This window comes from Microcaecilia unicolor, chromosome 11, assembly GCF_901765095.1.
Source record: "Microcaecilia unicolor chromosome 11, aMicUni1.1, whole genome shotgun sequence".
Classification (NCBI taxonomy): Eukaryota; Metazoa; Chordata; class Amphibia; order Gymnophiona; family Siphonopidae; genus Microcaecilia; species Microcaecilia unicolor.
Window position 1 is genome coordinate 145,971,363 of NC_044041.1, and position 13,843 is coordinate 145,985,205.

At 50.8% G+C, this 13,843-nt stretch overlaps 1 protein-coding gene across 5 annotated transcripts in view; it reads right to left on the bottom strand.

Annotated features, from left to right (window-relative positions):
- The window catches only part of CCDC61 (coiled-coil domain containing 61), a 647,013-nt gene that overhangs the window by 341,568 nt on the left and 291,602 nt on the right, over window positions 1-13,843 (bottom strand). For 3 of the 5 annotated variants that reach the window (XM_030218079.1, XM_030218081.1, XM_030218078.1), the window contains exon 7: window positions 11,917-12,032. The exons of 1 other annotated variant lie outside the window; for it this stretch is intronic. In XM_030218079.1, coding sequence (XP_030073939.1) covers window positions 11,917-12,032 — 116 coding nt within the window. The remainder of the gene's footprint in view (window positions 1-11,916; window positions 12,033-13,843) is intronic. One more of the 5 variants, XM_030218080.1, reaches the window with a different exon arrangement.

The window sequence follows — 13,843 nt, forward strand, 5'->3', positions numbered from 1 at the left end:
CCACGCGCTAGCACTTGTGCTCCAAAACGCGCATCCCTCCTAGCAGCCACATTCAGCCTCTAATGTTGGGCAAAAGAGACCTTAGAAGCCCATGTTGCTGCACTGCATATCTCTTAACGAGAGAGTGCTCCAGTTTCAGCCCAAGAGGAAGAAATCGCTCTGGTAGAATGCGCCTTAAAGGCTACAGGCGGAGACCGGCTGGCAAGCAGATAAGCTGAAAAGATAGTTTCTTTGAGCCAGCGGGCAATAGTGGCTTTAGACGCTGGAGACCCTCTGCGAGGACCTGATAGCAAAACAAACAGATGATCATAGATCCTGAAAGAGATAGTAACTCGCAGATACTGCAGCAGAGTCCTGCGCACATCCAACAGGTGCAACTGCCCAAAAGATTCTGGAAACTCCTCCTTATCAAAGGAGGGCAAGAAAATAGGCTGGTTTAGGTGAAACGCTGAAACCACCTTAGGCATGAAGGAAGGCACGGTCCGAACCGTGATCCCGGACTCTGAGAATTGCAGAAATGGGTCTCTACAGGACAGCGCCTGGAGCTCTGACACCCGTCTCGCCGAAGTAATGGCCACAAGAAAAACGGCCTTTAGTGTCAAATCTTTCTCCGATGCTTGTCGAAGCGGCTCAAAAGGAGAAGCCTGCAGGGCCCTCAAAACTAGCCCCAGGTTCCAAGCTGGACAGGGTGCTCGCACGGAAGGCCGGAGCCAAAGCACCCCACTAAAAAACTGTGCCACATCTGCATCAGCAGCTAAAGACACGTCTTCAACCTTACCTCGAGGGGAGGCCAACGCTGCCACTTGCACCCGCAGGGAATTATAGGCCAAGCCTATTTGTACACCATCCTGCAAAAAGTCCAGAATCGGCGACACAGGAGCCCGCATGGGTGTGATCGCTTTTGAAGCACACCAAGACTCAAACTGGCGCCAAATCCTGGCATAAGCCACGGAAGTGGAACGCTTGCGGGCCTGCAGGAGAGTGGAAATGACTGTGTTTGAATAGCCTTTGTCCCTCAATTGCGCCCTCTCAATCACCATGCCATAAGACCAAAGCGGCAGGCGTCCTCCATGGCTACCGGGCCCTGTGACAAGAGGTAAAGGAAGGGGAGCCTCCACTAGCATCTGTCGGAGGTCCGCATACCAAGGCCTCCTGGGCCAATCCGGGGCGGAGGACCACTTCTCCTGGGTGCAGCCGAATCCACAGGAGCACGCGCCCTATCAAGGGCCACGGAGGGAACACATATAGAAGGCCCGGAGGCCAGGGCTGAGTCAAGGCATCCAACCCTGCCGAGCGAGGATCTCTCCGTCTGCTGAAGAAGCACGGGACTTTGGCATTTGAACTTGTCGCCATAAGATCCATCACGGGCTTGCCCCATTTGGCACATATCTGCAGGAATACTTCATCTGCTAGTTCCATCTGATGCCTGCTTAGATAATCGGCTTGCACGTTGCTCTGACCTGCAATGTGAGCTGCCGACAGAAACTGAAGATGCAGCTCGTCCCAGTGGCAAATCTGTTCGGCCTGCGTGGCCAGTGCTCTGCACTGAGTGCCGCCTTGTCGATTTATGTAGGCCACTGCTGTCGTGTTGTCCGACATCACTCTGACAGCCAATCCTTCCAGGGTCACTTGAAAGGCCAGAAGCGTCTGAAACACCGCTTTCAACTCCAGGCGCTTGATGGACCACTCCAACTCCTCGGGTGTCCATAGACCCTGGGCATGCTTCCCCTTGCAATGTGCGCCCCAGCCCTTCAGGCTGGCATCTGTCACTACTAGACACCAATCGGGGAGCGCCAGCGGCATTCCTCACCGCACCATGCTGTCTGAGAGCCACCACTCCATGCTGAGTCGGGCCGCAGGGAGCCAAGAAAGTCTGCATTGATAATCCTGAGAAACTGGAGACCATCTTTGAAGTAGGGAATACTGTAGAGGTCTCAGGTGCGCTCTCGCCCAGGGCACCACTTCCAATGTGGCTGTCATCGATCCCAGCAGCTGGACAATGTCCCAAGCTCGCGGGCGGGGCATCCTCAGGAGCAGACGGACCTGATTCTGAAGCTTGCACCACCTTAGCTCGATTAGGTATACATAGCCCGAGTCTGTGTCGAACCTGGCCCCTAAATATTCTAGAGATTGTGAGGGGGTCAGGTGACTTTTGGCCATATTGACGACCCAGCCTAGAGACTGAAGTACTGAGACCACTCTGGCTGTAGCTTGATAGCTCTCTGTTACAGAGTCTGCTCTGATGAGCCAGTCGTCTAGGTACGAGTGAACCCTGATACCTTCTCGCCTGAGAAAAGCAGCTACTACCACCATTACCTTCGAAAAGGTTCGGGGAGCTGTGGCGAGGCCAAAAGGCAAGGCCCGGAACTGGAAATGTTTTCCCAACACCGCAAACCTCAGAAACTTCTGATGCGGGGGCCAAATTGGTATGTGCAAGTAAGCTTCTTTCAGGTCTAGAGACATGAGAAACTCTCCTGGCTGTACCGCAGCAGTGACGGAGCGCAGGGTTTCCATGTGGAAATGCCGCACTCTCAGGGACTTGTTTAATTCTTTTAAGTCCAGAATAGGGCAAAAAGACCCACCTTTTCGCGGCACCACAAAGTAGATGGAGTATCGGCCGTAGCCGTGTTCGGCGGGAGGTACCGGGGACACGGTCCCTAACTGAATCAGACCTTGCAAAGTCTCCTCTACCGCCGCCCGTTTGGCGGCAGAACCGCATCGGGCTCCACAAACACGTCTCTTACTGGGGCGTTAAATTCTATTCTGTAGCCATCTCTGATCAGGTCCAGAACCCACTGATCTGAGGAAATATTGGCCCACTCCTCGGCAAAGAGGGAAAGACGTCCTCCGATGACAGGAAGCGAGGAGGGGGCTGGCGCACCATCATTGAGAGGGTCGCCCCTGAACTCCAGGCCTTGAGCCACCGGCTGCGGAACGCTTGTCCGAGCGAAAGGAGTTCCTCTGCTGAAAAACAGGCACGAGAAGTGAACCCAGCAGAACGCCCCGGGCGGTACCTTCTAGCTTCACGGAAGCGAGGTCTATAAGAGGAGTGGACCGCCTGGCCCTTGGAGGAAGGCCTTGACCTATCTTCGTGCAAGTGCTGGGGTTTAGGATCTCCCAGGCCTTTAACAATTTTTTTTTTCAACTCCTCACCAAATAGGAGAAGGCCTTGAAAGGGCAACTTCACCAACCTTTGCTTAGAGGCCATGTCCGCTGCCCAATGTCGTAGCCAAATAAGACGGCGAGCCGCCATTGCTACTGCCATTTGTTTAGCCGAAGCTCTGACAATATCATAAAGGGCATCAGCCAAAAAAGGACAAGGTCGACTCCAGCCGCGGAGCCACATCCGAGAAGGGCTCCGCTCCATCTCCGGGCTGTTCCACTGCCTGTTGCAACCACGCCAGGCAGGCTCTAGCAGCATAACAACTGCATGCAGATGCCCGAACAGTAAGACCTGCAATTTCAAAGGACCGTTTAAGTGCTGCTTCCAGCCTACGGTCTTGTATATCCTTCAGGGCAACTCCTCCTTCCACAGGGAGGGTAGTTCTCTTTGTCACCGCAGTGACTAGGGCATCTACTTTAGGCATTGCAAAGCGAGCCAAATGCTCCTCACGCAGAGGGTATAATTGCCCCATAGCCCTGGAAACTTTCAAAGGTCCCTCGGGGTCAGCCCACTGAGCGGAAATAAGCTCTTGGATGGAGTCATGCAAAGGAAAGGCTCGAGCAGGCTTTTTGGTAACTAGCCATCCTAGGATTCACAGAGGAGGCTGTGCCACTGTCAGGCTCTTCAATAGAAAGGACCTGTAGGGGACTTCCGGTGGAGCCTCGATCCATGATGGCCGCCGAGGAGTGAGCTCCATGAGACCCCTGGCGAGGCCCCCGGGATTACGGCCGCTGAATCCCCCCAAAATAATAGTCAAGATCGGGGCGCAGTAGGGGAACGAAGGGGAAGCGGCGAGACAGCGGCAAGCGGCATTGGGTGACCCGGGGAGCCCTCCTGCAGACTAGCCGATTCTGGGCAAGATGGTGGCCGGAACGGGAGAGCGGCAGAGACAGAGGTAATAAAGCGGTAGCAGTGACGAACCGCGCTCTCCCTCCCCACCTGAGCAGGTAAGCCTGCAGCGGAAACACTAGCTGGAGAGAGTGCCGAGGAGTGGAGATTGGCGGGACCGGAGTGGATTGAGGCTTGTGCTGCAGCCCTTCTTCCCCTCCCCCCCCCCCCCCCCCCCCGGCTTGTGGTGTTTATGCAGGGTGAGACACGAACAATTGATGGAGTGGGAGAGGTGAAGCCAGTAGAGAAGAGGAGGGGAGCGCCCTAGTGAGGGGAAAAGCACCCCGGGACCAACTGAACCAAAGAGGCAGTAGCTTCAGGAGAGACTGGCCGGCTAGCAGCCTGAGGAGCCCAGCAGCCATAACAGCAGAGGGGCCCCGCGGCAGGGAGTGGCTCGGCCTGGGAGCCACAGCATTGGGCCTGGTTCGGGCAGGGGGCAGAATACACTGCCGGCAGGGCAGCTGCGGGACATCAGAGCAAGAAAAGCAGCTACATCAGAGATATTTCTGAAACAGCGGCCCAAGATGCCACCGAGAAAAAGCCTTGAAAAATTCAGATATATGGCGGACCCTGCTGGTAAGGGGAAATCAGAGACAGCAGGTAATAGCCAAGGAGTGGAAAAGCTGAGTGACATCCCATCGGACTCCGAAGAGGAGCCTCACAGAGTAGAGGGGGAAAATCCTGAAGAGATTTCGAAAGCTGAGGTGGTGGGCTGGTTTAAAGAACTGAAGTCGGAGTTGGCGGGCTACCGAACAGATGTCCAAAATACGCTCAGGGAGATGCGGGCGGAGATCCGAGACTTGGGAACACGAGTGGAGGAACAACTTGAACGTGTGCAGGCGAAAGTAAAAAAAGAAAAAAAGATGGAGAAGCATTTAGATAAAGCAGAGATCCAACAACTAAAAGACCAGGTGGAAGATCTGGAAAATAGATCCCGCCGCAACAACCTGCAGTTTAAAGGAATCCCAGAGCTGGACATTTTTACTGATAAAGAAACTGTGCCAGTTTGTCCTGAATCCAGAGGAGGAGGGTGTGCAGCAGGAGATCCGCTTACAAAGAGCGCACCGAAGTACGGGGCCACAGCGAGATCTGGCACCTAGAGATATTATCGCCTGCTTTTTAGACTTTCCCACCAAAGAACGGATTTTGGCTAAAGCCAGACAGCAGAAGGTGATAACATGGAAAACTTACAAGATAGGAGTATATCAAGACCTGGCTGGTGTAACACTGCAAAAAAGAAGGACAATGCGAGAAGTGACAGGGTTCATGCGAAACAAAGGGATCCGGTACAGATGGCTGTTCCCTTTTGCAGTGTGGCTTACAGTGAAGGGAAAGTCGAAGAAAGTGAAAACGCCGGAGGAAGCTTGGGCAGCGCTTAGAGCACTGGGATGCGAGGGAGTTCCAGCCCAAGAGCAGCAGACACAAAGGGCAGAGGATCCAAGATCGGACTCGGCATGTCAGGTGGCAGTGAGACGAGGAAAGAAGGGCGACAGAACTACTTCCTGAAGCCTAAGAGTGACAGTATTTGGATGAGTATGAAAGACATGTTCAGGAAATTGACTGCTCTCATGCCGAAGGGAAAGCTGGTCTGGGGAGGGGGTGGTGGGCGGCTGGGGGACATGGGAAGCTGAGGGATAATTGGAGTAAGATAGAGGGGAGGGAGTCCTGTGTCAAAGTTGCTTAATGATGCCAATAAAGAGTATGAGGGATGAAGGGGCTGGAAGGTAAGGGTGGTGGGGGAGGATCCCAAATGGTATCAACTTGGGTAAAGGAGGAGGGGAGAGGAGGGGACTGGGGAACTGGGGGGGGGCTGCGAAGCTTCCTTTTTGCCTGACAGCAGTAGGCATGTCGGGTAGGGGAGGGATACAGGGAAGGGGGAGAGGGAGGGAGGGACAGGGAGGGAAGGGAAGACCTGGGGGAGGGGGGGAGGGGGTGAATTGAAGGTGGGTTCCTGGAATGTGAATGAGAAAGAGAATGTGAAAGAGAGCGAGGGTACTGAAAGAGATCAATAGGGTGCGATGTGATGTGTTCTTCTTGCAAGAGACACATTTGAGACCCAGATATGGGCGTTTGTTATGTTCTAAAGCGTATAATGAGGTGATTGTACACCAGGGGACAGGGGGGAGGAAGGTAGGGGGCGTGGCTATACTGCTTAGACAGACCTGTGGAATGACTAACATGAAGGAATTCAAAGACACAACGGGGAGATGTGTGGCCATCCGGGGGCTGATGCAGGGGAAGGAGGTGACACTGGTTAATCTATATGCCCCAAATACAGGGCAGGGGGATTTTTTTCGCATACTATTGGAAGAGATTCAAGGGTTTATAGGAGGGCAGATAATTGTGGGAGGAGATTTCAATATTGCTCCGGACACGCGATTGGATCACTTGGGAGGAGGGGGGTACCAGTCAGGGCCGGGGAGAAAGGCATTACAAAAATTCTTGGCCAATATGGAGGTGGTGGACAGCTGGAGGATAGTAAGGGGCACTCAGAGGGGCTACACATTCTATTCTTATGCAGCTAACTCCTATACCAGGATAGATGGGTTGTGGGTACATCGCAACTGGGCACCAACGATAGTGGAGACAGAAATAGAACCAATTCACATCTCTGATCATGCTATGATATGGATTAGACTACAGGGATGGGGGCTCCAGGAGGAGGAACACCAGGTGGAAACTAAATGAGTCTCTCTTGGGGGAGGACTAAGTGAGGGAAGAGGTGAAAACTAGTATACAGGAATACTGGAGAACAAATGATACAGGAGAAGTGGGGGATGGGATACTGTGGGATGCAATGAAGGCAGTGGTGAGGGGTATACTGATTAAATGGGCAGCAAGGAAAAAGAGGGAGCGGGGACAGAAGATGATGGAGTTACGACAAAGATTGAGCAAACTTGAACGAACTCATCAGAGAAACCCGTCCCCCCGGGTGTGGGAGGAGCTCCAGAAGATTAGGGGGGAGCTAGAGCAAGGGCAGATGGTGGAGGTGGAATATATGCGGACGAGAGTCCGACAGCAGTTCTTCGAGTTTGCCAATAAATCTAGTGCTATGTTGGCCAGATGTCTGAGAGCGAAACGGGTAAAATCTAAGATACAAAAACTTACAGATGGTAAAGGCGGGTGGTTGTATACAGACCCCGACACAGAGAAGGGATTCCTCAGCTACTATAAAGACCTGTATAGAGCTCCAGACGGAGAGTCACCTGAGACTGTTGCTGGGTATTTAGACTCGCTCCATCTGCAGAGCTTGAGCGAAGAGGGGCGCCAAAGGATGGAGGAACCACTGAGACAGGGGGAGATTACGGGGGTCATTCTAAAACTCCCCACTGGTAAGGCCCCTGGGCTAAATGGCTTTACAGCAAGATTTTATAAACAGTTCGAGAGCCTGGTAAGCCCGTTGTTGGTGAGGGTGGGTAATGGGGTACTGGAGGGAAAAGAGCTCCCGAGATCAATGATGGAGGCAGGAGTGACTGTCATACCTAAACCTGGGAAAGACCCGACGGAGTGTGGGTCCTATAGACCCATTTTATTGCTAAATGTGGATGCTAAAATCATAGCTAAGGTGCTGGCAAACAGACTGGGCAGATTGCTACCTACATTAATAGATTCGGACCAAGCCGGTTTTATACCGGGGAGGCAAGTAGGTGATAATATCAAAAGAACATTGCACCTGATGTGGGAGGCCCAGCACACAAGAACTGGGGTAGCTATACTGTCAATAGACGCCGAAAAGGCTTTCGACAGGGTGCATTGGGGGTTCCTGCGGGCAGTGCTCCAGAGAATGGGTTTGGGAGGGAATTTTAGTCTCTGGGTGGAGGCCCTGTATAAGAACCCAAAAGCGTGCCTGAATATCAATGGGGGTTATTCGCCCTTTTTCTCGATTGGTAGAGGCACCAGACAGGGGTGTCAGCTGTCCCCCCTGCTTTTTGCCCTTTATGTAGAACCGTTGGCAGTGGCGATCAGAAACCACCCGGGGGTAAGGGGGATGAGGATTGGTGACCGGGAACACCGCATAGCGTTGGTTGCCGATAACATGCTAGTCTATGTGAAAGACCCGGGAGACACACTACCGACAATCTTGGGGATATTTGAGGAGTATGAGAAATATGCAGGGCTTAAAATAAATAGGGATAAAAGTGAGATTTTGGGAGTTTCCTTAAGGGAGGAGGAGGAGGCAGAGGTAAGAGACCGGTTTGAGTTTAAGTGGGCAAGACACAGAATTAGGTACCTAGGGATTCAGCTGCCGGGGGATCTAGAGAGGTTATTCTCACTTAACTATGGACGCTTGCAAGAGCAGATACAAAATGACATGATGAGATGGAAAAATAAATGCTTATCATGGAGCAGGAGGATGGCTGTGATTAAAATGAACGTGCTGCCACGCTTATTGTTCCTCTTCCAGACACTGCCAATCACGGTGCCGAAACCATTTCTTAAGAGGTTGCAGAGCTCCACATTGAAATTTATATGGGGTAACAAGAGACCGCGGCTGGCACAGAGGGTATTGTGGGGGGGGGGGGGGGGGGGGGGAAGGAGAGGGGAGGGAGAGCGGTACCCAACTTGGAGTGGTATTACTGGGGTTCTCAATTGAAGATGCTTTTGGATTGGGAACGGGATATGGAGAAGCCTGCCATTCAGGTGGAACAAGCTTACTGGCCACAGAGGAAGTTGAAGACATTGTTGTGGACCTCTGAGAGTCTGGGGAGAGGGCAAAGAGGGAAGGGTAATCCATTCTTAAGACAGCTATTGGAAGTGTGGGGATCATTGAGGAGACGAAGGGGGCACCTAGCAGAGGTGTCATCAATGGCTCACCTTAGGTGGGAGCCTAAATTCATAGCGGGCAAGGAGAATGCCACGTTTGCTAGATGGGAGCGGAGGGGCGTGGAGAGATTTAGAGATGGGATGCATGGTAGTGGAATGTGGACCTTTGAGGAGCTGAGTAATAGGTATGGGATTCCGGAGGGAGACAGATTTGCGCACACACAATTAATACATTTCATGGGGAAACAGGGATGGAGGGGAGGAATACCACGGGAGGGAGAATGGTTGGAAAACTTGTGTGGTGTGTTGAGAAAGGTCCCAAAGTCCATTTCTGTGGTGTACCGCTACCTCCAGGAAGAGCAGGCATACCCATTTCAGGGAGTGTGGGAGAGGGATCTGCACTATCACTTTACAGAGCGGGAATGGGATCACATATGTGGGGAAGTCCAGAAGGCTTCAGTGTGTGTATTGATACAAAAGAATGCCTATAAAGTACTCACGCGGTGGTACTACACACCTGAAAGGTTGAAAAAAATGTATCCAGGAACTTCGGATGAGTGTTGGAGATGCAAGACACAGATAGGCACATTTTTCCATGTGTGGTGGACCTGCCCAGGGGTGGTGCCATTCTGGCAAGCAGTGATGAAAGTGCTGGTCCGGATTATGGGGGTATCCCTGGTGTGTAATCCGCAGGCCTGCTTACTGGGGATGCACAATGAACGAGAGGTGTGGGAGGAGAGTAAAATGATGCGCTGGGGACTGGCAGCGGCAAAGTGTCTCATAGCGCGCTGTTGGAAGTCAATGGATCCCCCAGACATAGGGGAAAGTCCAAGTAAGGCAATTGTGGTACATGGAGAGATTGACAGTATATAGAAGGGAGGGTGAACTCAAACGCAAGAAGGGATGGGCAAGGGTACAACACATGATAGAGCATCTCTAAAGGGGCTGGACAGACATTCTAGGGAAGGGGGAGGGTGGAGCAGGGGATAACACTTAGAGGGAGAGGGGAAGGGGGGAAAACCATATATATTTGCATAATTAGTGGGGGGGAACACAAGGGGAGCATTAATGGAGGGGGAAAGGTGTAAGGGACTGGGGGGGACTACAGAGTTGAACATGTGGTGATATATAGTAGGTAAGAGATAGTTTGTCTGTTGTACCAACGTTCAGATACCAAGATATGCAGAGGGGAGTATGTTCCGGGTTGTTGTTTGTAAATGTAACTGAATGGAAAAGAAGGAAGTTAAAATAGTTGATTAGTGAATATATTGAGGCACATTTGCGAGATAGTTATAACAATTGATGTTTATTCAAGGTCATATGGTTATGCATGTTAATATATGTCAAAATGCAATACTGAATGGAAAAGAAATTAGTCATAACAGCTGATTAGTGTGTATATCGAGGCACAATTGTGAGATAGTTAAAACAATTGATGTTTATTCCAAGTTACATGGTTATGAATGTAAATATATGACAAAATGCAATAAAAATTTCAAAGTTAAAAAAAAAGAAAGGACCTGTAGGGCATCTGAAATAAGCGCTGGCAGCTCATCACGGTGGAAAATCCTCACCACGGAGGGATCATCCAGATCCTGTGGTAATTCTGCACCTGACTCTGGCTCTTCAGACCACGAAGGCCTGCCAGAACTCTCCGAATCCTCACAGCCCAACCACGGGGGGGGGGGGGGGGGGGGGGGGGGAGGGGGGGAGGGAAGGAGGTGCACCACAATCTGAAGGGAATTAGCCCTTCTACGCTTTTCTTTATGCCAATTATTAGGGAAAATAGCCTCAGCGTGCAGTCCCAGGCCAGAATCCACCGGGGGGGGAACAATAGAAGGGGCCTCAGACGACCCTTGAGGGAGAGCTCTTTTCAGCATGTATGCTTTATGCAATAACAACACAAAATCAGGGGAGAAAAACTCGCCCTGGGAACCCAGATCCCGTCCGGGGCTAGGCGCTCCCTGAATAGCCTCAATTCGAGGTCCCCCCCCCCCCCCCCCAAGGCTCAGGGCTCTCCGTCTCTACGGAGGCCACGCCATGCGGAGAATTCAAAATGGCATCCGCTGCCAGCTCTGAGTGGGAAGAATCATCGCTCGCTATGCTCGGGCCGGCTCTTACACCTGTACAGCATGATTTACAGAGCCCCGCTGCTGATTTGCGCTTGCCACACCGGGAACAGCGCTTTACATTCTCTGCAGCCATCGCCGAAAACGGCGGGAAAATTCAAAACAGCGGTTTCTTGCCAAAAACGCCCCGATCACGGGCCCACCCCGGAGGAGTTAGAAAACACTCTTACCTCACCGGACTGAGTATCACAGCTCCGGTCCCATAGAAGAATCAAAGGAAAACCTCTGTTCCATTTTTTTTTTTTTTTTTTAACGCTGTGAGGAAAGCAGAGGTAATAAGAACTCCGGAGGCTCAGATGACTGGGAAAGGCAGGGAAAGGCGAACCAATGTGCCTGCATCCACTGAGTGGAAAAGGACAGGGAAAAGCAAGCTAATATGTCCACATCCATGGGGGCATGGGTAAGGCAGGGAAAGGGCTAACCTATGTGCCTTCAAAGTGAAGCTGCTATAGCCTCTAACACCCCGGCTAACAACTGGAAAGCCAGGAGCCACCCCCAGGCAGATTTTTGATGGAGCTCGAAGAAGCTGCAGCCACCCTGCTTGGGGAGATAGAGAATACTGGAGAGGCAGTGGAGCTGGCTGGCCATGAGGCACTGTGAAAAGTTGAGTGCTCTCTATCTCCCCCTGCTGGTTGATGGACACAACCCATACATAATGGCTTCATCTGCTTGATGACAAGGGAGAGACAGGTTTACACACTGCCTGTAATGCCGCTCCTGAAACCTGCCGCCTGAGGCCACAACCTCACTTGACTTCATTATAGGGCCACCCCTGAATGCAGGGACTTCAAAATGGGAGTAATATGATCATAACATGGCCTCCCCGTGATCACTCTTCCTAGAGTTCTGAGTAACTTGCCATGTTCTTAGCGAACTACTTGTAATGCCTATAAAAAGACCATTACAGTAGTCCATCAGAGGACAATAAATATAAACTACAGTAGCAGATCTGTGGTTTGGTAGTGCACGCACCTTCTTTTGTACAATGCCAGTTCATTGGTCAGGCTCTTCACTCGCACCCTCAGGGTTCTCTCTGACGCTTTCAGTTCTTCCAGCTGGAAGACAGAACATGTCTGTAGTGCCAATTGCTTGAAAGACAAAGAGAATACAGAGCTCACCAGTATACTACTAAAAAAAGGATATTTTACCTTCTCTTTCCCTTAGACTTGTTCATCAACTTACTACTAGCTTTTCCCACTTCAAAAGAGAACAAAGTCGTACTGTTTATGTATCCACTATAGAGAGCTGGCCCTTCTGACACTGTTAGCAGTAGCAGTATTGGAAAGATAATCAGGAAATCACTGTCAATTAGGTTATCCTGGGTCTCTACTCTGCAAGATTATTCCTCAAATTAGGCCTATAACCAAACACTAAATCAGGGGAGGAAAAAAAATCCTATACCCTGACAGGGAAACCTAAACCAATAAATATCCCATCAATAGGTAAGGAACTACATTGAATTTCACCCACACTAAAACTATCTGCTTCCTATATTCCACAGAACAGGTGTAGCAATAAAAGGAGGGCTGGAACTTTGATAGGCCATTTTTCATACAACAGCTTCTATACTTCAAGAATGGCAAAGAAACAATGAGCCCCTAAAGTTGTCACTCTCATTACAGCTTCTGCCTCTGTCCAGACTGAATGCTTGGACCAGGGCAAAATTCTGGTTTCATATGATAAATTTACATTGCAAGCTCTTTTGAGCAGGGACTGTCTCTTTGTATCAGGTGTTCAGCGCTGCATGCGTCTGGTAGCGCTATACAAATGCTAATAATAATAATAATAAATGAAAGTAGTACAAGAACTAAGAGAGGAAGTGGCAAGACTAAGAAACATCTGTGACAACCAGAAATTCATCACAGAGATGCAAGTAGAAACATTAGGGACTTCCAGCAAAGGGAGAGAAGATCTGGAGCAGAGCACAGCTGGACTCAGGCCACCAGATTCTACAAGATCAACCCTCCAACTCCATCTCCTATTGAATTGAAGAATCGGTTCACAGCCCTAGAGGCAGAAGAACTAGAAACATTTCAAAAACAGGAGGAAACAACAATCAAAACTCCCAACACCACTGGACAAGAGACCAATAAGAAGTGAAAGATAGTGGTGGTTGGAGATTCACTCCTGAGGGGTACTGTAGCATATACATGTTGACCAGGGAGGTGTGTTGTCTGCCTGGGGCCAGGATTTGTGATGTTGCAGAAAGATTGCCTAGACTCATCGAGCGTACTGACCACTCTCTCCTATGCTGCTCATCCATGTTAGCACAAATTATACAGCGAAGATACTTACCCGTAGCAGGTATTCTTCGAGGACAGCAGGCTGATTGTTCTCACTGATTGGTCGGCATCCACGGCGGCCCAGGAACGGAGATTTTTCCAGCAAAAATCAACAAACTTTGTGACAGCTTCCGGAGCGCAGGACACACGCACTGTGCATGCGCGGCCATTTCCGCCTCAGTTATATCAAAAAGCAAATAAAGAACAACAAGAACAACAACTCCAAAGGGGAGGTGGGCGGGTTGCTGAGAACAATCAGCCTGCTGTCCTCTGAGAATACCTGCTACAGGTATTGCTTTCTACGAGGACAAGCAGGCTTGTTCTCACTGATGGGGTATCCCTAGCCCCCAGGCTCACTCAAAACAACAAAAGAAGGTCAATTGGGCCTCGCAACGGTGAGGACATAAGAAAGATTGACCTACGAAGAAACATCTGAGAGTGCAGCCTGGAACAGAATAAAAATGGGCCTAGGGGGGTGGAGTTGGATTCTAAACCCCAAACAGATTCTACAGCACCGACTGCCCAAACCGACTGTTGTGTCGGGAATCCTGCTGGAGGCAGTAATGAGATGTGAATGCATGCACTGATGACCACGTCGCAGACTTTCAAATCTCTTC